This window comes from Dinoponera quadriceps, unplaced genomic scaffold, assembly GCF_001313825.1.
Source record: "Dinoponera quadriceps isolate SergipeBrazil2010 unplaced genomic scaffold, ASM131382v1 scaffold717, whole genome shotgun sequence".
Lineage (NCBI taxonomy): Eukaryota > Metazoa > Arthropoda > Insecta > Hymenoptera > Formicidae > Dinoponera > Dinoponera quadriceps.
The window spans coordinates 2,172,779-2,199,730 of record NW_014555639.1 but is presented as its reverse complement, the minus strand read 5'-3'; the positions used below and the strand labels follow the sequence as shown (position 1 = coordinate 2,199,730).

General features: G+C 40.9%; 1 protein-coding gene across 2 annotated transcripts in view; it reads left to right on the top strand.

Moving 5' to 3' along the window:
• LOC106745071 (beta-1-syntrophin) overlaps positions 1 to 26,952 on the top strand; it is a 242,550-nt gene that overhangs the window by 8,668 nt on the left and 206,930 nt on the right. For both annotated transcript variants that reach the window (XM_014620338.1, XM_014620337.1), the window contains exon 2: positions 437 to 1,037. In XM_014620338.1, the coding sequence (XP_014475824.1) occupies positions 461 to 1,037 (577 nt within the window). In that variant the 5' untranslated portion in view covers positions 437 to 460. The remainder of the gene's footprint in view (positions 1 to 436; positions 1,038 to 26,952) is intronic.

Here is a 26,952-nt window from a genome sequence, read left to right as displayed (position 1 = left end):
TTGAACGTCGCGCAAGAGAGATAAATCGTATTTTCTAACCCTCTCCTTTCCTCCGCGAAAACGTATCTAGCGTTGTAAATTGCATATTTATGCAAAATGCTGTTCATTTGCTTATATGACTCAAAAGCAAAATTCTCTCAGATTTTCTCGAATTACGTGAATTTATTTTCATACTTTTTAATCATTAATATAACTCTTCTTTTAAGCGGATCTTCAATAATCAAGCTTAATCTCGTACACGCTGATAGAAAATTATAGTTGAATAACCAGGAAGTGGGCAATCAAGGGCGTTTCGGTTGAAGGGAACAGAATTTCTCTCGTTATATAAGAATGCGTTCGGTTATTATATAATTCACCTATCATTTTCTATCAGTGCATGATAATACGTGACGAGAAAAAGTAATACGTACATTTAGCCATTGGCATTATGTTGCAGCGTGCGGCTTACGAAGAAATCGAAATGGTGGAGCTGTGTGGTAGCGGCCAAGCTTCCTCGGCTATGGGGGTGATGGGCATCGGCTCGGTGGTGTCCGCGGCGACGTCGTCGTCCTCCTCATCGACCACCACTACCACGGGAGCCTCGTCCTCCGCGTCGGGTCGCGCCGGCGTTCTCGAGACCCAAGTGCGCGGTCAATGGTATCGCGTGTTTGTCTCTCTGGAAGACGATTATCTCAGCATCTCGCTCGACGAGAGCTGCGAGACCAGTAACATCGCCCTGAATAACGGCAACATCAACAATAACAACGTGGACAGTCTCAACGATCCGGATGTGCCCGACTCCGTGGCCAATCAGAAGCGCATTGTCCGCGTGGTCAAAAGCGACAACAACGGCCTCGGGATTTCGATCAAAGGCGGCAAGGAGAACAAAATGCCGATCCTCATCTCGAAGATTTTCAAGGGCATGGCTGCAGACGCTACCGAACAGCTCTACGTTGGCGACGCCATTCTGGCGGTGAACGGCGAGGATCTGTGCGAAGCGACGCACGACGAGGCGGTGAAGGCGCTGAAGAGGGCCGGCAAGATTGTCGAGCTGGAAGGTGAGTGCTTTAACGGCTATTACTTATTTTCAATAAACGCGAAAGCGTACAAAGGAGCGCGTATATATAAGTGGTCGTCGCGGAACGTTTGAAAAACAACGATCTCATGACACGGCGTTGTTATCCTTATTGCACGGAGAGAGTTTGCGCCGCACGACGGCTATATTACATGAAAGACATGTGCTTCGTGTTACACGGCGCCACGGTGTTACGCGGAAAACATGCAAGATACCAATTTCACTTGTGACGTATTGTTCCTCGACAAGTTCGTGCAGGAGGAGTTCACGGATCCGCTCCTCTGAAGATGGATGTACTAAGCGACACAAAACATTCCTGACGTATGCAACATTAAATTCTGCGTCTTTATCCGCACTCTATTCGCACCGTTTGTCATCCCTCGCGTACCTATAGTGTGTTTAGGAAAGGGTTAGGAGGAGGAGAACACAAGGGAAAGACGCGCGAGCTCCTCCTCTATACGGGGCTTTTAGCTGGATTGGGCTGTGCAGCCAGCTAGAAAAAGCCGACTATTTTCTTTTCTTTATACTTAGTAGATCACTGCTCGGTGTGCCCTTTGCACCGGAAATCAAGAAGTCCGAAGACGGCGTCGGGAAAGCTGTCATTTTAAGAATACATTTTCTGCGAAATACCGGTATATTAAATGGGCTTCGCGTGTGCTCTCGGAATTCCTCGGAGGAAAATGACACATACGAACATCACTTTATAGTCTGCAGGGGCCATCCAACAATTATATTACCCTCCTCTTCTCTCCTTCGTCACAATTTCATCGCAAAGTATTTGCTCCAATATTACATGGGGAATGTAACATATGGAACTACCTCCTTCTACTGACTCGTAGAAAAAAAAAAGAAAAAAAAAATAGTTTCTACATGTATTACGGATAATAATGATCAAACTACACGCTATTTTTTTCGAAAATACAAATAATTTCTAAGTATATAATATCAAGTTAATTACTTTATAACCTTGATTAATGAAAGTAGTGTTTTTAAGAGAATAAATATTTAAAAATTAACATTTTGATTATTAATACAGAACCATGTCAAAACTTGGAAACTTTCATCAAGTGTAACCGTGTGTCACGAATGCAAACAAAGCGGATAACTACGCGCATCCATATTTATAAATTATGGCCATCTGATGTGACATTCCATCGCCTTTACCCTTCCTTCCTTCCTGCCGTCATAAATCGTCACGCAAGCTAATAGACCTCCCTCCTTTCGTAATTATTGAACGGCCCCTGCAATGGGCTGTTCTATTTAAGCAAAGTTACTTGTCGCAAAAATCGCATAAAAAGCCCGAGGGGTCCGGAAGGAGTGCTCGGAAATTTTCCTGCGGAATTTCGATTCTTGAGTTTTTGTGAATCTTCGACCGAAGAATAGTAGGTCTTTTATGCTACGGGAATCAATGGTTTGCGTGCATTTATATCGATCGCATAAAAGATATACAAGAAGCGAATGTAAATTCTATCGTCGATGTGTTGCGCGGATATTGTCTGGGCGCTTTAAATGGCGCTCATCTTGCGCGCGCTTTATTTTGTCGCTCTTTCGCTGCACGCGTCATTACTTTGGCGCCTTTGTCCGCGACTATCGTTTGTTTTTGCCCGGGATAGGGACACGCGTTTCCCTGCATTTCGCATTTAACATTCCCTGCCCCGATGCATGCTACGCCGTGACGCCTCGGGCCCTTCGTCGTGGATGGTGGCTGGCATATTTCGCCACGTGATTGTATGCATGCCTGCTGCATCGTTATTTTTTCGCATCTCAAAAGCTAGAAAATGCCGCGACGGTTGTTACCGGGCTATTCCAATCCGAGGACACCCCTCCCCTCTCTTCGTCCGTTTCCGCGGAAGGGCGCGACAAAGAAATTCCACCCCGACGAATGGAGATCCCGCCGATGGCGCATACGTCCCGATCGAAAGAACCACTTACCGGGCGTAGCATATAATGAAGCGCTTTCAATCCCGCTGAATCTTGAATCGCTTCTATGAAGAGGCACTTTTCTCGCTCCGATTTTATGCGGAGTACTTAATGAGAAATACTTCGGCGGACTATTTGTGTTGGGGAGGCTTACTGAGGATTTTGTTAAAAAACTCAGCATTATGAGCTGATTAACAAGCAAAGTGTCTAATTCTACTTGTAATGGCTCCCGCGACGTTCTATAGATCGTGGGGAAATTAAAGCAGAGGTTCTCAGCAGCTTCAGGTAAGACTTTGGTAAACCACTCATCTCCGATTTTCATGAAATCTTACAGGTATGTATCGCTAATTAGATGTAGGCGCAAGTGCGAGTTGCCCCCGAGAAATTCAAATTTTATGTGAATTTCTCGGAAATTAGGCATTTCTACAACGCCGTACTAGTAGCTACATTTAATATATCTATCTGTAAAATTTCAACAAAATCGGAAATGGGTAGTATAGTAATGTTAAGGCCAGCTCAATATAAACGAGGCATTGAAAAGACTACAAATTTTGAGTTGAATATTGAAAACCGGGAGGAGGAACTTCTCATAAAGTAAACTCGAATGTTCATTCAAAACAGTCAGTTTCAAATTGATAACAACCTAACCTAACCTAATTTAACCGTAATCTAAACTTAATCTAAACTAACCTAAACTAACCTAAGCTAACTTAATTTCATTCGTCGATGAAGCTTGCAGGTACAGCCATTCAACATCCCGTATAATATTGCAACGGTGCGCAACAGAAACAATGTGCAAATAATTTCAAATGTCAAAGAGCACATTTATCTACGAGGTTATGGCAGTTAGGTGGGAGGTTAGGTCGTGCGATTACGAGAAATTTTCAGCTAGGCGCGAAAATCGTGATGACGCCCTCGCGATACGATCTCCGCGATGCCCAACTTCGCGTGACTTTTCCGCAACAGCTATCCATTCGCCGTTCAGTAATCTCCAGTGTCGGATCTAGGATATTCTGTCTGTGAGATATCGCGCGTGTCCTTGATTATGGATCACCGCGAACGAGTTCGCGTTTAAACGTGCGCACGTGCATGCACGTATATTGTATTTACACCAATCATCGAGTGTGTTAGCGTATTGTACTCGCCCCGCGCTCTGGTACGAGATCAAATGATACGTCCACGTTTTTATGTATGAATTGCTGTAATGCACGTTTTTTTCTTTTTTCGTAACGCTCATTCCAACATCGCCAAATGTAATCGGATCACAACTGGGAATGAATACTGCAACTTATCGTCAGCATGGTAACGTTTTCATAATTTTGCGCATAAGATCGTATAAAAGTATACACACATAAACACACGAGTGCTACATTTTTAACATTGAAGAGGAAAGCATGGAGAATAGTTACGATCACGTAAATGTATATAATAATCGTGGAAAATTTAGTGGGAAATCTGGAAATATTCTACGATTTTCAATTGTTACAAGTTTAGAAACAGGTGAAGCATAATTGGAATTAGGTTCTTGAGGTGTGTGTAAGAGAGACAAAGGCAGGAGAGGGGTAAGAAAGGGGAAGGATGAGCAAGTTGCTTGGCATGTCGAGCGAAAGGAATTCCGGTCTGCAAGATTTAAGACGCAATTTCCTTGACGATGTCGCACGTCATTCGTCATGCAGTCTTCTACGGAGAACAATGCTCGCCGAAAATTACGCATTCCAATTACTAAAACATCTGAGAGAACCACGAAGGTTATGGTCGCCCGTCCAACGGGTCCCGTTCGAGACTCTAACTTGAAACTCTAACTTGACGTCACCTAAGTTTAATAGTTTACGTTAAACAAAATTAAGCAAAAGACATTATCAAGAGATAGACTTCTGAAGTCGAGTGGAATTCAGTATGCAAAAATGTTCCGAGAATTGTGCGAAGCATCTGGCAAGATGAGTTGTCTTCTGATATATAAGTGACAAGAAGCATTTATTCCGTTCATTTTATAGTCTCAATGAGACTCATTCACCTTACTTGTGATTTTCTTCTATAAACTATATAAGCATAATCTTCTGTTTTATGGACGTATGGAAAAAAAAGTATTCCAGCTACTAAAGCATGGTATATGTTCCTCTATACATGCTATTCTTTCGAGCTATATTCTACTTCTGTCAAATATAGAATATATATTAAAAATGATAATACTGCTGATTTATAACGATTTGCGGTCGTTTTTTTATAACAGATGAAAATTGTGGATATTATTACAATATTGATTTGTTGTTGGGAAGATCTTTTCCTCTTTAAGCGCCATATCATTTTATTAAAAATACTTAAATGCCGATATTAAAAAAATCACATTTCGCGTATTATTTATAATATGTAAGTTTCGACGTCTAGTAAACTTAAATACCTCCATATGCATCTATTAATTTGCATGTTACAATAATAATCCGACGTCTGACCGAAGATCCTAACGTGTTCGTGATGTTGATTAGCAAAATTCAAATAATTATTCGTTGCTAGGAACTAATTAGCAACGAATGCAAATTAGAGGGCGCTCGTTTTACAGCGTGTGCTGATAATTAGCTCTCCTCTTCGTCATTAATTGCACGACAAACAAACGGCGATTCGCGCAACAATGAGCCGGAGTCGATTGTAGCTGTCGGAAAAGTGATTATAGAACGATTATGTAATGACAGTGTATATACTCGTGATTGTCGAGACTTTGATGGCGCAAAGTTAACAAGGTTACAAATATGTTGACGTTACAAACGACGGACGTTATGTCGTTATGAAAATTCGTCGGCTTTAAAATGCCACTCCACATTTATCTCTAAACAGTTACAGTAATATATTCTAAGAATTGCTTGAAATTATGTCTAATGCAGTTGAATTTGTATTCACCCATTCTAATTTATTTAAATTTCAATGTTAAATGAGTTAACCTCAAACTGCATACCAAAATCTAATGTACCGTACATAGTCTCTCGACGTGCGCTTTACGTATTTAAGTTAGGTAAACGAAATATTGTAGGAAATAGTTGTGGTCGGGACGGTACCGCAGGCGCATGATGGGTGAGCAGGTAAAATATTTCGAACAATTTTTAAGGAAATTTAATAGGAAACGAAGGAATTACGCGTCTGTCGTATGACACACACAACTCTGTCCAACTCAACAACAGATCGTGAATCCTAATTGTCATGGATTACTAAATGCAATTAATAATGGAATCTGGAATTATAATCTTGCGAAATCTAAGAGTAACAGTAGACGCAGCTCAGCACAAGAGGTCCCAAAATCATTCAGAGTGTCTAGGATGTCCTTCCGGGTCAATGATCGATTCGATATCGATGATTGATTTCACGGACCACTCGATTTGATAACTACTAGATTTTTCACGCAAAGGAGACCGACATCATATAGGTGTCGACCGTCTATCGATGATGATCATATCCAAGTCGAATCGTAATATTCAACTTGATGTGGACGTGATATAAACTACTATGATAACGATTAGATCATCAATATCAACATAATATCTTTTAGATATCGCGATGAAATCTCGTGAATATCAAATTGAATTCTATATGATTTTAATACGGAATTTTGACCGGATTTTTCATCAACATGTGAATCCGAACTAAGCATATACGGAACGATCTGAGGAGGTTTTGTTCTCTCTTTGCGAGGCAATGTGCTTCATAGCTAATATATCTTACACTATAAAAGCTTGCATTGAGGACAGTAATTTTCTACCTGATCGAGGAATCCGTGGAAGAAGTCTGCACATACACAGTTTTTCTGGACGCTCTGCGGATTGTTTGCAACTGAATGCTTATTAGCGAGCGATGCGTGACAGGAGACTCCAGCATTTCCGTCGTGTTTACACGATCTGTGTCATACTTTATTGCTACCGCGACCTATCCGCATTGAAGGAAAGCCCGAAGTAGCTACAACGCGGCGACTTCCGCCGAAGCCGGGTCAAAGGAGGCGTCCTTTGGTGGAGAACATCCTTTCCCGGCATCTCGCGACTGTCGACGAGAAAATTACAGGCGAGGCACACTCACGCGACGGAAACCGTAGCGAGAGGAAGGAAGGAAGGAAGAGACGAGACGAAAGCGGACGAGGGAGCGAGGCGCGCGCGATACCGTCGTTCCTCACGCGGATACACCGTAAATCATGACGAAGTACCGTAAAGGACGAAATGAAAGGCATGCGAGACACTGCGGGGCGATATATAAAGCTCGCGAGGACGAGAGCGCACAGCTCGTGCCTTATATCCGAGTCAGTATAGCGTGTCAGTATAGTAAGTGTTGTACTCGAGCCGCTCTGGAGGTGACTACAAGCCATGTCGGGAAAGTTCCACACTCTCACGATATTTGTGAACCCAGCCTAACCTTCCACTTTATCATAATATTCTCTAATTAAAAGTGTCTTCTGCACAATATATCTCGTGCTAGTTTCACAAGATCCTATTTTTCAGGTATCTTCAACCAGATTGTAAATTGAATTTATTAGAACGTTAGAATTTAAAATTTTATGGATGTTAGTCAGTGTTTTGTGGAAAGCTTTTCTTCTGAAGCTAGTCTGAAACACGATTCACAAAGACTTGTTTAGAAAGCAAGTTAATTTCTGTTTTTCATGTAAGATAAGAATAACACAGGTTACTTTAATCATGGAATGATTAAAATGTAGGCGTTTCGCATTGCTGTAGTGAGAGAAGCAAAGTTCAATAATGAGAGTTCTTTAGTATTTGAGGTGAACGTGACGACAGCCATCGGTCAGCAGGGGAAGCGTGAATCGTCCGTGTCGTATGTAATTACCGTTAGACGTCTGCAATTGTAATACGTAACGACCGACGTTCGGCCGGAAGATATCGCGTTTTTGTAATTACCGTTGTGAGGCCGCACGATCGCCCACATGCAAAATTGTGCAGCTAGTGATGGCGGCGAGAGCCTCGCGTAGGGTAATTATTGTATTCACTTTAAAGTTTACGTTCTAGCTTCGCGTGAAATATTGAGTTGGCCCATAAATAATAGCACTATCTCTGGTGGGAAATTAAATATCTGTTAACGGTTCCGCCTTTTCGTGCGCCGAGAATCTTCTTGAAATTTTTTCTTTCTTTTATTGATTATCGCGCAGTTGAACAAATACAATAAGCATTACGAGAAAAGTCGATTGGTCTTTTGCAACACAAATGCACGTGATATACGTAATCTTTCTGTTCTTTAACGAACTTTTTGTCTTGTTGCATCAATCAATTGTTCTCGGTAATTTAGAAGCCTTAAAGCAGAATCTGACTGAAAATAGGCCGAAAAATGGACAGTCATGAGAAATATTTCATCTTTATGACAAAATGTCACAATAAAATAATATACAAGGTACCGTCAGCTATCGTAATTTTTGAAAGTGTTCGCGTAGAAACTATAAAAAGGGTAGAAAATATGATATGGTAGGAAGAATAAAGAACGACACTGTATCTCATATAAGGAGGACAGGTATTTGTAAAAGAGAAGGAGTAGAAAGGAATGAGAGAAAAGGAAAAGAGAAGATAGAAAAGAAAAAGAAGACGATAAATAAAAGAATACGCAGCCGAACGCGTTTACGCGCAATACACTCGCAAAAATTATTTTTGATGTGAAAAAAAGCTTCAACTATTTTGACGCCAACTATATGACCAACAGTTACTATATGACTATCGGTGTTTATCAATGCGTGAAATTCTTCACTACGCTCGATTATTTTAGGCAGGAAGAGTTATAATAATTTTGAGGTTCCTGAAGTGCGATCATTTTGTTCGGTGCCATGGCTGTTGGCTCGAGGGCCATCACTAGACCGCAGTCTGGACACGAGACCGCGTCACGATACGTGATATATGGCCGGAGATCCTCTATCTCCGCGATGTAATGCAGCGGGCCGCGCCTCTTCCAGCCCCCTTCCGGTCGCGCTTTTCCACGAAGGACTATCGTAAAACTTCCGAATCTACCGCACGTAATAACACGATAATAATCGTGCTAATATTTAGCACGGTGGTCGCTCCGGCATATGTAGAAACTTGCCAGCAGAGCTGGCAACCGTGGAGCCGCAGAATTTCTTATAAAGTTCGATAACATTCTCTATAGTCAAGAGGCCTAAAAAGAACAGTGTAGACGTAAAATAGCAAGAGATAATTAAACTTTCGTCAACTACATTTTGACTGGATGTTTATCTTTTGGAAAAATATTAATTAATATTAATTTTGCGTTACCATATTTATCTCAAATCTACCCATAAATTAATGTACTATGTATATGTATAAATAATCAAATATTTAATAGGCCTTTTCGCTACGATTATTTGCCAGAAGGAGCAATACGGGTGGTATTAAGGTTTTTGACTACTCGCTGTGACTGTTCTTGTCTAATGACATTAGAAGTGGGAAAATGCATGTCAAGATTTTGTATGTTATATTTTCAAATAAAATGACATTTGTGATCGATTCAGTACACTTGTAGAGTTGAACGAACACTTTTCTTTTACTTGAACGATCAGTAAACAATCGCAAAATTAACTTCCTTTTTATCCTCTTTTCTCTTGATTTTGTCAATATTAATGTTGCGATTATTTATTGATTGTTTGAGTAAAAACAAATGTTCGTCCAATTTTACAAGTATGCTGAATCGATTACAAATATTATTTTGTGAATATATCTTTTCATTTGAAAGTACAACGCAAAAAATCTTGACATGCGTTTTTCCGCTTCTGACGTCATTACAAGTCACAGCGAGCTTTAACCCTTTCGCTTCGGATGTCCAGTCCGCCGAAGTACTGTCTCTGTACGGGCGCGCGCGCCGCGAATACGCACAATATGCGTTGTTGCTTTATATACGTTTTCCTAGGTCTTAAGTAACAATTTTGCTAAATAAAACAATCTTTGTTACTATATAATGATTATTATTTACATTTTTGGTATGAAAATATTTACAACTTAAAAGTTACTAGTAAGATTTAAATTTTAATTAATTATTGTCCGCAAACAAGTTAATATATTAATATAAAGTGATTAGTAGTATAAGTTAGTATGATAAATTCTGAAGCACGGATCTACGCATAAACCAACATCACACTCTTTACACTCGTATCGTGAGTCGGATCTTTTGTCATTCTTACTGCAGACGACACATCGCGCGGCCGCCGCTTATAAGCGGCGCTCGTACGCACAAGACATATTATGCGCGCCGCTTATAAGCGGCACTCGTACCCACAGGACATACTGTGCGCGCCGCTTATAAGCGGCGCTTGAAGCGAAAGGGTTAAACGCACACATTTTTCATCCTTATAAGTTAATACTGCTTTTTTTTTCAAATTTAAGTAAATTCGGTAAATTCAAATTTACATCGATTACGTATTACAGATCATGTTGTCATTAAAAATTTGCGTAATTTAAACAGGTATGGAAAGAACCCATTTAAAATATAAACGCATCGGACTCATCGTTTTCTTCTTTCTGTTATTCTTGCCTGGAGAAGGAAGCGCAGTCGTTACGACGGGGTTAAATCAATGAGCCGAAAGGGTTAATCGGCCCCATAAAGGGATACGATAATTACGCGCGAAATAGTGAGACGTCCGCCGACGATGTTTCGGTTTAATGATCGTGTGATTAATGCTGAGGGTGAACGCAGAGGGAGCACCTAATTAATCAGCATCAGCGATCCGACGTCTCGAAAGCGGGAAGCGCGCCGCAGAATCACAGAGGATTTTCCAGCAACGATCCGCGACTCTATTGTGTCCGGGCGCCGAATTATCCCGAGCGCCTGATAACCGCGCGACACACAATGGCGGCTCCGGTGGAACAAAGAGCGTTCGGCTTCGGCGCGATCGACCGGCCAGGCGACGCCCGGCGTCCGAAAGAAGCGATTTCCAGCGTAATGAGCCAACCTATTCACTTATACTCTTATCATCCTTTCCATTGTATATCCTATATTTTCTATATAAGAAGATTTCCATGAGTGTTATATATACATCATAAGAGCTCGAACAACCGAATGCTCACAGAGCGTTCTAGGATATATATATATAACAATACAATACAATACAATATTTAATAATACGCACGCTATCAAATTTATAATCCTGGATTATTTCACAAATTTTGAGCGCGAATTTTTTTTTGAATGAAAGAGAATATCAATAGCAACTTAGAGACACACGCGGAAACACGAGGGGAGAAGGTGGCAGTAGAATCGAGTATCGATAACGGTCAGATAACAAGCAGCTATGCAGGTTAAGTTAGTTTTATACGAGTATCAGGGAAAAGTGCAGGCTTCTAAAGTCCCGGCGGACGATCATTTCGGATGTTGTGTGTTGCGCTGCACTACGATATCAATATTCATCAGTGCGCGAAAAGCCGCTTTTAATATTCATATCCCCTGACCGCGTCTCGATGAAAAGTAAAGCGCTTCGCGGTCGGTAGAACGATTAGATGGATGTTTGTGGCCGCTCAAAGGAACAGGGATGGACAGAAAATGGGTCTTTTTATTTTACCGTATACGCAGCTACGTATATATTATAGCTACGTGTATATTACAAAGCAGATGAAAGAGAGAGAGAGAGAGAGAGAGAAAGAGAAGAATCACAAAATACCAAGAAGTAATAATCTTCCGGGATAAAATGCATATACTGGCCTCAGTCGCATCAAGATATTATATTTAAATGTAGTAAGAAATATACTTCGTTAAATAGCACGGAATAGATAATGTGATATTTATTAATTTTGCAAAGGAAGTTCAATGAGATATGCAAGTCAGGATTTTAATGTGATTTCACATTATTATTGGGTTTTTAAGATCACACTATTTGACAAAGTATTGCTTGAAATATTAATTGCAACTGACGGAATATTACATATTGGCTGTTTCATCTGTTAACGAATTAATTATTTTAAATAAATAGTTGTGAACGAACGCCAGACTTCTATAAATGATTACTTTTTTCTTATACACTTGTAAATTGGCATGTTTACATGATTCCAAACTATTTCTTCTTCTTACCGTTTTTCAGGATAATATAAAAATCTATTTGATTCTTTCCAACCTAACTGAACCGAATATAACTTATATGAGAAAGTTGACCGAAGCGGACGTTTAATCAACCCTCTTGTACCGATTGCCTGTACCTAATCTAAACTAATCTAACTAAATCTTACACGACTTAATCCAAACTTATTTATTTCTTACTTAGCCGATGAGTGTGAAACACCTTGTTTTCCATACATATGTGTAACTGACTTTCAACGAAGGAACAAAAGTGAAAGGGTGAAATGGAAGATAAGAATTTACAGTTTCAGAGAATATTCGAGGATTTCGATGCATTGCTAGAGTTGTGTCGCGCTTATAACTTGTCTCTCGTCTCGACGATTGCATGCGAGAGGTGATGTAAAATCGCGCCGCGTTTCAATTGGCCTTTGAAGTCCGCGTTTTTTAATTGCCGAACGCCAAACGCTTCCGCTTTAATTAGAGAACTCCCGCCTGGTTGGAGGGATAAAAAACAAACTTCACCGGTGCTGCAACCCCGTCTGCCACCCCGCACCGCTCCCTCTTCTCCCTCCTATCGTTAGTTCCCGCCGCCAGCTTTCGAGAATGCTCTACAACCGACAATTTTGCAGTTTCGCTTGTTAACAGCACGAAAAGAAACATTTTCAATGATCCGAGTTATCACGAAAGGACCATGTTTGAAGCGGGATAAGCAAGAATAATAGTGGGTGTCCTTAAATGATTCCGTGATTGTCCAGGAAGTCATCATTTAATGATTTGCGATTCGACGAATTTCCTCGTTGGACTCGAAGATTTCAGAATTCAAGGACAGGTCAAAGCTCGGAGGGCCAAGCTTTGAATAGTCCGACGAAATCGTGTCGCAATCAAGCGCGAGCGAGCGTAAATTTCAGCAGAGACTGAGTTGACTTCGCTACAGGTCTAAGCCGTGGACTTAGGTTGACTAACTCCAGGTTGTAACAAATCCCTCATGCTCAAAGCTCATGCAGCTAGCGCGAACCTACTGTCTTAACAAACGAAGCTTTTCTAACATTATCTTATATGTCATATATAACGTTTTGAAAGGGTAGAAATGTCACAACAGTCGTGTAGTGAAGATGCTTTTCTCGAATTTCAGGTCTCTCCAAACTTGGCCTTAGTTTCAAAATATTTGGTTATTTACTCCTGAAATTTTTTAGGCTTTCAATCCTTGCCTTCCTGCCATTCTTTGATATTAATTGCGTGCTTGAATTCTTACGGGTAAACAGTTAAATATTTTGATTTTTTTACATTCTTATCTTTTATAGAAGATAAAAGATTAAGTGTAAAACCTTCAACTACCGTTCCGGACATATTCAACGGATAATAATATTTATTATATATCTCGTCCGCGCGCTGTTGGCAGAGTCGGCCTTTACGTAATGAATTAATTAATCACGGTTGATTTAATTAACACGAAACCAATGACGGACGTTGCAGGTATGCGAGCAAAATGTGAGCCGCTACGAGAGAAAATCCAATAATTAAATGCATTTTATGACAGATCGATGCAAACACCTCGCCCGTAATTTCGTGAAATTAATGAAATTCTAAAGCACAATTTGCCAATTGCCAATTTTGCGGTCATTGTTGGCATCGGTTGATCTTAAGTTTCCCGGTGTTAAAATAAGAGGTCGCGACGCTTCGAAATCGATAACCCCGTTACCGCGCGCTGCGTGACGGCTCTATCGGGAGTTTTCGTTCGTGCACAATTGCGAGAGGAAGAACCAACGAGGCTGCACACAGGGGATGCACACAAGCGGTGTGTCCGATTGATTGACCGATGCATCATTCAGCGGGCCGTAAGTGGCGCTACCATGCTTCAAGAAACGAAAGAAGGACGACAGGTGGGTCACTATGAAGAATTCATACCTGTTCCGCTTTCGAGGCCTTGTGCATGTGAGCTAAATGACGGCGCTTGCAGTAAGAGTGGGACCTTCCTACCCCGATAGCTCATGTTGTTGACACTGTTATCAAGTACACCGATTTCTGCATAAAACATTGACACAAATCCACGGGCAGAAAGACAATCCATATGAGAACGCGAATTTAATTTAACATGTAGTTAGTTCCTTGCCCTACTTATATTGTCTTATGTATAATTGTCTTTTTCTATTTATATGCGTCGGTATGACGCGTCGATATGACGCAATTAACCCAATTTATCTCTCTCCTCTGCTCTTCTTCCATTCTTTCTTTTTCCCTTCGAAAAAGGCGTTTACACGAAAAACGTCGAAAGCTGGAAAAAAGTTCCGAACGAAGAACAGTGCCGAAAAGGAATTTTCAGCAAGTGACAGAGACAAAGAGACGACTGGAAAGCGACCGAGATGGACGCATCTTTCTCAGTAGAGGGAAAGAAATAGAGAGAAAAATAGAGAAAGATAAAGAGATCCTCGGCACGTCGAGTGGAGTCTTCTCTCGACTCTTTGATCCGCCATCCCACGCCTTTTGTTTCCCAACCGCGGACGTCGCGCTTGAAATAAAAGACCTTAAACGCACCCCCGCAGAGGGTGACTGTTTAGTCTCTCCTTCTATCCTATTCTCTCTCTCTCTCTCTCTCTCGTATTTCGCTCAGCCCTTTATCGCAGTTGTACTTCCAAATCGTCCGTGAAATACGGTATGCGCGTTTTTGTTTTCCGTACTCGATGCGCGTTGCGTTTTGCTTTCGTTCAGATGGAATGTGTCCCTTTACGGATTCAAAGCGAAAGCAGCAGCAACGTGAGTGCTCGCAGATGCCCTGGTATTTGCTTTTTTGTCATGCGATAGTGTACTAGAACAACGGTATGATACTAGCTAGAATACACGAGACGCAGAAAAAAAAGTATCGACATTCCATTCATTATCGGGGGAGTAGTATTTTTTTGGGAAGTTTAGGTCAGCTTCATCGCAATTTCGAATAGAGTGTCTATATATTTTTATTGAAGAAAAATCGATTCCAAATTGACTGATGGAGCTATAAATAAAAGGACATTGGATGGTTTTTCCCGCACGTGAAAAAGTAGTACTACGCTGTCAATTTGCGCGCGCACATACACACATGCGATTGTGCTTTTTAGGGTTAAAGCACGATATGAACCGGTCAATGTTATATCTACCGCCGCTCAATAAAGAACGAACACGGCAAACATACTTCCACAACACAGGCATTGAATTATTCGAAAGGGGCGCCTAAGTAACGGTGCTTAATGCGGCGCAGTTGTGTATAGCGACGCGAAGTCGAAGTAGTTAAAGTGATGATGTCAAACATTATGTGGGGCAGTAGGATGTGCGGAATAGCCGATGAGGGCACCTGGCACTTATACCAACTGCACCTTATAATGTAAACGTTACCAGGCCTACCACAACTGGGAAGTTTAGACTCAACGAAAGGTACAACTTGTGATTATATTTAGAACCGCGTTCTTTCTTTTATAAAATGCTCTTTCTTCCGATAAGCGAATAGAATAAAGAAGGATATCTTAAACGATGCGATGCCGCGCAATTTTTTATTTGGTTGATATTAATTATAAGTCTGTCCGAACTTTTTTTCTTTATGTAATATATGTTCACTGACATTTATATGAATTATGTGCATTACGCCCGATTTTGTTTCAGCGTGATTTACCCTGTGATTAATCACGTCTCCGTTTTCATAAACGGATTATTCGTAAAAAATTATGTCGAATAAATTTGTAATTTATTGATCAATTTGTAATTTATTGATCAATTTAACAACGCTTAATAATACGATCGCTCGGGGATACTTAAATGTAACATGATACAGCTGTCGATACCAAGCAATGGTTACTTGTGTAAATTGAAAGGGCTGATTGAACGTAATTTCTTTTCCTGTCCGCTTTTCGTTTTATCTATAGGATATATTTAAAATTCTCACACATATCGAAAGATGTAGCTAAAGTGTATGTGGACTCAGCATCTAAATTTACGTATCTCCGGGATTCTCTTTTAACTTCCACTTCTCTTCCGGTTAGCTTCTCATCTTCCACCGAAGTTACGGCAGTCCCTGTCACATCTTACTGACATCCACATTATCCTTTCACTAACGGTTTATTATCCTCCGCAAACAGCTTTCTTCCGCCATCTCTCTCTCTCTCTCTCTTTCCTTCTTCAACGCCTGTAAACTGCGCACGCTAATTAATACCCGCATCTCGAGCGTTACCGGCATTTTAACGGCGACTTCACCCGTTTTCCGACCCCGTTCCTTAAATCCCTCCGTACCCTTCCAGCCACTTTATCCAGTCCGTTTCCTTTACACCATCCATCCCCCCGGTTTTCCTTCTTTAGCTCGACTGCGTAACCCTTTGTGGGCCGCGTTTTTGTTCTTCCTTTACGCCTCTCGAGCCAATAAGTCTTTCTTTGCTTCGACTGAGAGTTTTCCGAGGTAAATTCTACCCCGAAGTCCTCGCCGTTTCCGCTATTAATCTCGATCGGGAAATTAATCGAGACTTGAAATAGTTGTGGCAATACGGGTTGTATTCGAAGTATCGGAATTCTTTTAACTACGGTTAAACTTTAGACTCTGATTCTTTGAGCTCGAAAACTATCATAGCTCACATCTAAAACAATATGTGTTTTTATTTGAAATATTGGGGAACGGCGACAAATCTAATAAAAGTTCCATAATTTAATTTTCTACCTTCCTAGATCCTCATTATAACTTTGAGAATTGTTTCGTGGCCAACTGGTAAAATCGAACACTGTATGTCGATATTGTCATTTTCACCACAGATTTCATTATCGCGTAAAACATTTTTGTTATTAATCGTTACAACGATTTCCATGATATATGGTATATTGTAAAGAAAATTAATTTTTTTTCTATACATGTAGAAATATTAAAATTATAAACGACAAGTTCAGGTGTTTCATCAAATTTTGCCAAGGAAAGTTTGGATTTGACGTGCACGAGAATGATTTATTAACAGAAAAACGCGAGGAATTGTTTCGAGGCACCGCGTGAAAAAGCTGGTAAACCACGAGCGAACAACATCGGAATTGAATATTCGAGCGTCACCCCTAGTTTTTCCGGCTTTTTCTTTCCTTCCTGCATGATTTCGTTTCTTTTTTTATACAAAAGTCGATCAGATTTGTACACGCGGCCGATTGCCAAAAAGCAAGACAAATAGCGGCGCTAGGATTGAATTAAAATCGAATGGTTGGTGAATCAATGAGTCAACAAATCCATGCATATGTAACGCTGCTACGGATATGGTAAAATGAGAGGGCGCTGCGGTCACCATAAATTCGCAGCGGCGTTATTCAACCGAATATCTATAATAGCGTTTCACATTTATAATTCAGCGAGAATAATAATATGCGTAATATCTCGCATTATAATGCCTCCGGGGCGTAAAACATTTTACCGAATAAAAGCTTGACTGCAGAAGTTGAATTAATTTAAGATCATAGCGGAGATTGAGCTTCGACAATAGCTGTGTATTAAAATCTTGTTTGTAAGTTGAAGAGAGTTAATTAAAATCAATATTAAACTAATTGTAGAACGCGTGACCGAAGGACATTCAAGAGGGGTACTTCGCACGGTATAATTACTCTGTTTACTCGCTCTTTTTTTTTACGTTAGAGAAATAGTCGACCCGAGTGAGGTTAAAACCGCGCGCTTCCGTTCTTTCGGAATCGCGCGTATCGGTTTTCGTTGCATATCCCCTACCGCAGCGTCCTTTTGCGGGCGCTGAATGGACCAATCACGCTGTTCCGGTGACTTTACAGTGCCATTTTCCCCCAGATCAGGAGAGATGCATTGGCCAAAGGGCAGGCGTCGGCGAAAAATAAATCGTCCGTTCGATTCCACCCGAAGTAAACTTTATTACGGGATCCGAACGCGCTCTCGGTAATGACTCAGGAGGGAGACTACACAGGTACTGGTCTCCCGCGCTCTCCTTCTTCCTAACCTATCTCTAACTAACCCCCTACGTTTAACCAAGAGCAGGAGGATGGATATAGCCGTGAGATACGAATCGATTTAACGAGAGCAACGTCGACTAATTCGCCACCAACTGCCGCGCCACTAAAATCATCTCGATCACGTGTCACGTGATTGATTTCTTCCTTCGTTAACCAAGTTTTTTTACGGTGGAAGAGAAAGGTATCTCTATAGATCTTGCGTGTTTTACAAGATATTAAATTGTTTCTCAAGTAACTTAATGTCGTTAATCAATATTTTTTCGAAATTATTTGATAATATACTTTTTTATCATCACGCCTCACCTTGTAGAATTTGTGGAAAACAATTTGTTATTTTTTTATTCCCGCGCTATCTACGGTATTCATACAAAGACAATCACAATGATGAATTTGAATGCGCAATTATGATGCAAATGTTTATGCGTTTCAGCAACTTGTAGGATTGTAGGTTTGCAAGCACTCGTGAGGATTACCGGTGATACAGAAAAGCGGCAGTGAAACAATATTATTTGTTATCCATTTGCTGTGAGCGTCGCGCTCGAGTGAAATATTATTTTGCACGGTCGTTATACTTGGCTGCTGGTGATGAACGAGTACCGGCCGCAGGATACTGCAAGTCTGGCGAGTAGTTGCGCCAACTAATCTACATCGACGGTTGTGTTATATCCTCGCACGTCCAGGAAGAGATAGCCGAGCCGGCATGCGTCGTACGGGTGGGGGATGCAAGAGCCCCCGAACATATCCTCGAGACAGGCGAGCGACGTGAAGCAACGCGCGCAACACATATCCGCGTTAAGTCCCATCGGCGAAGGTATATTCCGATAACAACTTACGATCGGTTACCGTACCTTTGGGATCGAGAGATCATTGTAGGAAACGAACGGCCACGATTTTATTTTCGCGTAAACTCAGTTCTCATCGTGCGCTCAAGTTACTTCGAGAGATAAAAGGTTCAAATTGTATAACGAAAATCTTTAATGCACCACGAGTCGCAGCTGTCAGTAGAAATAGGACGTTTAAACATGAAAAGCCGTATGAGATAAGAATTTGAATTTATGAAAATATTCATTATTTTCACATTCTATATCCAATCATTATTTTAATCCATCGTTTCTCTTATACTTATTTCCTATACTCGATTCGGCGAATTAACGGATATATTATATCCATAGGATTTTAACAAATATAGGATAGTAATTTTTCCAGGAGCAATAATTTCGATAAGATCGTAATAGCACATCTATTAAGACACTTTAATTGAATTCTCTTTCTTTCCTTCATTTTCTCCTATCGGCGATCAGAAGCACCTGCTGCGGATGATCTTAACAGTTTCAATTCGATATCGTTTCGTTTTATTCTTCAATAACTACGATAGCAGTTAGCGACCTTCGATTGTCAGTATTGTGCCATCACGAAGACTCGATGCAAAGATGTATGTAGCAAGTAATGCAATCCAAGGTACTATTAGACCTTTCATTAATAATAATTCGAAAGTACGAACTCATTAGATATGTTAAATCTTTCCTCCGATTAAATCCAGCGTTGTCTTACAGAACGAACGTTCGAAAAACACGTATGGTCGATCGATCAATCCGTTCCGCGTTGCGTGATACCGGCACATCGAGAGGTTAGAGAAGGGAAAAAGTTCGCGGGGATAACAATGTAAAGTGAAAAATTAGTAAAAGGAATGAAGCAGCAATTTAAATCCGGTAGCCCCGCCATGCTCGGTAATAATTCAACCCCCTGCCCGACTCTTTCCCTCCTCTGCGAGGGCGACATAATTCATCCCCATTTATAATGCAGCACTGGCTTTTCATTCACTGCTGCCTTCTACAACGCGCATTAGGACTGTAAGCTTACGTAAACGAATTACAAAACAGGCGGAAGTTCGACTTCGTCGCCACGGTGAAATAATAGAAGTGAACGGCGAAAATTAATTACGGCAACTTAACGAATTAATTAAAGAGCTTAATCCACCGATCCCGGGAATTCCTCCGGTTAATTAGACATCACTTTGTACAAGCGAGCTATTCGTAAAAAGTTGTTTTTTTAACTTCACAAGAAGAAAAATGGGTGATAATTTTTCTATACTTTATTTGAAAATAATTTTTCAGCACATTGGTCGAACGCAAACGCCATGCGATAACCGTGAAACACCGATTCCATATATCGCTGACGAATCAGCGATTACAGTTCCCGTAATGATCAAGGGTAGGGAGGTAAGGTTAGGTTATGCAACGTCGGCAAGGCGTCGGAGTCAAAGGGGGAAGGCAGGCACCTCGGAAATCTCGGGGGTGGGATTCTAATTAAAGGATCCCGACTGTGAAAATTAGCTGGAATTTGTCGGTCAGACTGCGCTGGCCGGCTAGACTGGGCCGACTGCTGCTCTAATTAAACGCCGTCGATGAGAGCAACGCCCGATAACCACTGTTACGATATTTTTCATGATATTTTTCAAGCAGCATCAATCTCCGACCTTTCATTTTTCAAGAATTTTTATGAAGAAATTGAAAAGAATGCAGTAGCCTCGAATCGTCTTTTTGTTCTCGTTATCGTTTGAATCGCTTATTATTAAATTGCGATTAGCGATTTTGTTAATTATATTAACGAAAGATGTTTCGAGTGGTGCTTTGGTGAGCACATAGGTGAGAGCCATCTCTCTGTGCGACTCATTTGTGGCACGGGACCCTTTCTAATCTCAATATGCTGATCACAGCATTTGTTGTATCAGAAACTCCCGCGGGATGACATTTCATGCGCTTCCCCGCTTCTCTGGACCTTTCGATGTAATTCGGTCTCACATGCGTTCAAATTATTTTTGTTTGATAGTTTTTACACATTTCAAATGTGGAAAATAAGTTTCTCTATAATTATATATTAGGTATTTTATTTTTTACACATATTATTTTCATGGAAATTTATTAGTTAGACATATTTTTTCATGCTATCGAAGTGATATCGCACTTTCTGGATATACGTGAGGGAGGATCGATGTGAGAGAATGGTTGAGGAAGGGTTCAGTGAGAAATGAGTCCTTTCGATCTTGCGGACGTTAATGCACGTTGATTGGACAAACGCCAGTGCGTCGATTTTGAATAGGCTTTCCTTATTTATCTATTTATCAGGCGTTATCCTTCCACCGCGCTTTCCGCCGATCCTTCCGGAGGCCGAAAAAGCCCAGTGCTGCTCACTCTTCAATTTCATTATTTCTCTTGCTTTCCCTCCCTTCCAGAATCGTAATCTCTGGAGTCGGTTTCCATTAGTTTCCTCTTACGCGAAAAAGACGAATGGAAAAACGATCAATATGACCGTCTATCTGCTGTGTCATCGAATAAGATCCTCTCGGACTATTTCGTAATAATGGCGGTCCGAGGGGTGACTTTTATTTTAGCGATATCGAATGTGCTTGCCCCATCGGGAAAGTATTATTGAATATATACGACGACAAGTAATATATATTTATTTCTCGTACATACTCATGTGAACGGGGAGGAGATGTTAAATAGTGGGTGTCGATTACTTCCGTATCATTGTAAAAAGCATAGTTTTTGATATCTACAATAAATATGTAGAATCGAAGCATTGTGTCAAACGTATCGATACGTATGAGAATTCCAAAGTAGGAGACCACGATGGAAGTATCTTTGGCATCCGTAGGAACGTTGCGGTCGCTTTTGCAAATGGTTCGTAAAAGCATGTTTTCAAATGCTTCAAATGGTCAAAAGAGAGGGAGAGGGACTGAAGGGGCGGAAAAAATTCACGGTCCGTCATGCACGCGGAGTTAAATCGGCAACGAAAAATTTGTGCCCGTGTCTGTGCCCGGGCACGGTTAAGTGAACGCCCCCGTTATTTGCCGCGAGGGATGGGGAACACGAGCGATCGGGGGGTCGACAAATTGCGCGCGGCGGTGGATTTACAATATTTCGTTGCCGTTTCCTATGAAGCATTGCATTTCCATTTAGCGGGACACGTCGAGATCGCGCCCGATTGCTGTTTACACGGGCACACCCGTTAGCCGGTTCGTTAAATGACGTTTAAGGACGATCGGGATTAAACGGATATTGTGTGTCGCGCATACAAACTGCGCCCTACTATACTCGCACCTGCTATATTTTCATTAAACTACGTACTAGAAGAAAGTACCAGATGTCCGTTGAAAAATATATGGAAAATTTGCGATTATGTTAGCCAATAGTTCGAGTTGTAAAAAATTTCGCGTTAAATTTAATACACATTTCACGTATCCCAAACGGTCCATTCAAATATTTGTGTCAATTTAATACAAGTGAATATATTGAAAAATAACACGAATATTATTACGAATATTAGATTGTAAATTAATACAAAATTAATACGTTACACTGTTGACGCTGAAGTATAAGATGTATTAATTTAACATGAATATCGACACAACACAAAATATTGAGATAACATTAATACAATATGTTAAGTTAACACATGGGTATGTTAAAAATTGAATATACAAATTTGAACAAAGACCGATTTTAACACTAATTACAAAATATTTTCTGCTACCGTAGACCATTCTTCTACGGTGCTTTGGTTATACATACCGACGGTATTGTCCGATGTTGTAAATAATCTATATTTTATAATAATATAGATATAAATATTTGACATCCACAATCGACATTTAACGTCTCTTCATTTATGTGTACGAAACAGGTAAAAATTACTTGTCGCATATATTCAATAATGTTTTCCCGATGGCAAACATTCGATATCGCTAAAATAAAAATCACCCTTCGGATCGTAATTTTTACGAAGTAGTCTCATCCTTACGGATATTTGTTCAACCAGGCGGCGTGATTCAGCTATAAAAAAATGTGCGGTCTGACGGTACATTTGATTTGCTTGAAGGAAGCCGTTGGAGTGCTATATCTCATACAAGTCTGATCGAAAAGTGGTTCCCTTCGCCTGCTTTCACCTCACCACTTTTTCCCGACTGCCCACCTGTCCTTTTCTTTTTCACTGAGAAAAACCAAGTTTAGCAAATTTAGCAAAGCGTCAATAATCGAGAATAGTATAATAGCGGCCGGATTATTGAGGACGCGCGACTGTACATTTCGTAGTCCTCACAATGCGGCAAGTATCTATTCCCGGAATTCCCCGGAGGCGAATTCCATCGAAGCTGCTCGTTGAATGTGCTAATTAGCGACGACAAATCAGCCGGCGAGCCTTGACTAATTGACCAAAGGACTCTCTCCGGAGCACGTGGACAAGTTTTTCGATAGTTTGGACGAGCCGACCGAGAGAAGTTCGAACTGCTTCAAGACTGCGTCGGACGATCCATGTTCGCGGATTCTTACAAGACTTAAGAGGAGCTAAAGGAAGATATAGCCTGCGCGCGTAGTAGACTCTTTTTCGTTCTTACGCGAAGATGAAAGCCCGACCTTTGTGTTTTACTATTGACCTTGCGCAAAGCGATGTACGCGAGTCCGTCTCTTTCTGAGCTTTCCTTTATTTAGATTCTGCTTCTACATCTACTGGATTGTGCACTTTATACGATTCATCATGCACTCATAAAATTTTAATGCCATTTTTTGCGCACGTCTGGCCTTTATGCAGTTCCGTGCACTGACGCATAATCGTTGCATAATCTCGAATGTGTCGTTTGTGTAGCTTTACAAAAGTATGAAAGAAATTTCAATGTTTTATGTGAAGCTAATGCCGCTTTTCTTATCGCGTATTTCTTTGAATGCAGCTGCACAGATCCTACCTCATTTTCATCCAGCTATGGTTCTACGCACGTGTCGTTCGCTCCATATGTCGGTCGCACAAAGAGAAGAAGAGAGAGATAGCACCATAACGTTTCCACTTTCGCTAATTCAATTAATATTGCCAACCATCTGAATATTACCAGACCCACGCTTTACAAATGTGCATTAGCCATGGAGTAACCAACTTGTGCGGGAATTGCTTAGCATCAGATCCCTCCATTCTACCATTTTCTCTCTGTGCATAACTCATAATCCCAATGTGTCTCTGAAAAACACTAATCCACCAGGTACTGCCAGTAATCTTCTTGTGTTGTTTAGCGCCGCGAATTAGCATGTAGAGTCCGTACCGGATATACGTACATTATCCTGTTCAGTAATACAGCGTAAATATAACAATTCTAAAGGAAACTGTTAACACCATCTGATAAGCCGCGACGATTTACGTTCTGCTGTTGCGTTGAAGTGGTCTGCTCTTTGACACACAAGAGGTGAAAGACGGTTCAGGAATGGACCTGTGTGAACTTTCGAACGCATGAGCGCGAAAAATGTTTGGGTCGACATGGATTCGATATTTTTGCATAGATTTAATTGGATTAGCGGCGCACGGTAACTACAGAATAAAATGACATATTAACGTTTGCGGCGATGGCAAATTTCGTTTACGGCTATCACCATGTTTTAGTACCTCCTCGTATATCTGCGATCGTAAACGTATTTTATACCGGCCGGCACTTTATGCACGATTTGCGTCAACTTTCCAGAATAAGCGCGAAAATTTAGGGATGGAAATGTATCAGCCGTAAAACGCTGAGCAATATCGATCCGCGGAAATTATGACCGCCGTAAAATATTAAACAGCCTTGCCAACGCGTTTTCCACTCTTCCGATATATCCATTGCGCGTATATTCGAAAAAATATTGTTCGGTATAATTAAAAAAAGTCCATACGTTAACTCTATGAAGTAGGGGGAGAATAACGTGAGGCAATAAAATAATAACTAAGAAGTGGATTCAGTTTCTTCTCTTGGCCATTTGTGCGTGATTTATGCCATATGGAAAGAGTTTTCAGACACAAAATTATTGATATGGCAGGAACTGACAAAAATTCTCTCTCTCTCTCTCTCTCTTCCGAATGGAACGGTTGGAAGAATGGAGCAACAAATTAGTAAGAAAAACGTGCGGAATCTTCGTGTCATTCGACTGCGCTAAAGTGGCTGTGTCAACGTAGCGGACCGTAGCTACAACAGGTGAGATAGCGACGTACCACAAATCTCGCCCCGTTTCACGATCTTTATATCCCAGAAAGTTAATTACTTGGGGCGGACTGATAAGGATCTCAGGATCAACGGACGACGAGGTCCTTCGTCGTAGGAAATGGAAGTGTCGAAGGCAGAGAATGCGTGGTAGGAGAGACGGGCCCTTGAAGCTCTTAAAGTTCTCTCGTTAGAGGACCAACGGGAAGAAGGAAGAAATGGAAGACGCGGCGAGAAGAGGGAGAGGCGTCACGAGGAGGAGCTCCTACGATTTTCTGAGAGAAGGGGACAAGGAGTAGACGAGGAGCTTGTACGAGGAGGAAAAAGACGAGTTAACCTTCTTACAGCCATTACTGGGGTTAGAGAGTATAATGTCGTTAATTCGACGTTTTCGCGAGCCGACTTTCGGTCCTCTCTCCCTCTCATCACTTCTCTCTCTCTCTCTCTCTCTCTCTCGCTCGCTTGCTTGCTCTTCCTGTCTTTCTTTTTTTTCTGGATTACTTCAGACCAAACAAAGTTGGTGCAATCCAATTGACCCGACAGGGCATATCCGCGCCGTCACCGTGCACCTAGCCAAAGTTGTCTTCTTAACCTATTAGCGCCCGATAAGTCGGACGTGAGGAAATCCCCTGCAAATTTTACATTTCGAGACCTGTAATGCACTTTCGAATCTCATTAGGCATAATTAGAATCGAGAAGGCGATTGTTTTCCATCTTAATCCATTCATGTCCAGTACCTTCTTGAACTTCATTAAACGTAGTAAACGAGGCGCTGTCCTTTTAAGGAGTCTTTTTTAAATATTGCGTCATTGAAATATGATGTAAGTAAACCATTCTGGAAATTTGTTATATACATTTTGACATTTATGATGCATTACACAATTTCATTAACTGCAGTTGAATATGTTATGAAACAGAATTTTTCTTCCCATTTTTTCTTAAAAATTTCGTTTTCCTCTTATGTGATTATAGTGTTTAATTTTATCAAATTTAATATCTCTGTTTTAATTTTTAATATTCTCTCGATTAGTTCTTGATTAATTTTCACACTTCTAATTTCTATAAATTTTCATGCCAGATATTTCCCGATTCGAATAGCTCCCAAATTTTATCGTTTACATTCTCGCATCCTTAAATCCTTCAGATCTGGAATTTTTCATTCAATGAGGTGCACTAAATTTTTCCGCCATGCGCAAGATGTAGGTATGCAGTCTGTAGATATTGCACCATCTCTCCTGCGAATCGTTTGCCTCCGAAAGCGAAGGATTCAATTTGAGGCAATGCTGATCGCCGCGCGCGTGAGGGGTTTCCTCTTCCCCAGCCACCGCTATCCTACCGGCCGAGAAGAAGGAGGCGCAGGCAGCGCATAATAATCGCATAAGCTTGGCTGGAAAGTGCTGGAATCCAGCTGGTTTCCAGAAACTAGGGAGATTCATCACCGCGATTTTCAAACTGCAATTTCGGAACTCGGAAACGTGGAGTTCTCTTCGGGCGCGCGCAACATATAATATTAATATTATACGTGATAAATAATTTAGTTCGAGAAGATTTTTCGAGTGAAATTCCATTAGAAATTGCATCATCGGCTCTGCGTTATAACGCGCTTGATTCAAATTTTATTAAGCTAATAAAATAGTTGGCGATAATTTACATTATTAAACATATTATATTTAACGGAGCACAACAAATCGATTTACCTCAAATGACTGGCATGATACTTAATATTTGAATATTATAATCTCTTAATTCAGAAAACCTAGAAGAATGTTTAAACAACCGGAGTTCTCTGAGTTTGGTTTCCTGCTTTTAGGTCGTTCTACATATTGCGTTACAACACACTTACATCATTAATTCGCTTCGGGTATACTGATACCTTAATCTTAAGAAGAGGGGGCCTTTACAACGCGATCGAAGTATGTGTATCTAAGACTTCTGCCAAAGGATAACCTAGGCCAGGATTCGCGAAGTAAGTCGCAAGTAGTCGCTTCGTATAACAAATTGATCCTGGCCTTTGATCAACGTCACT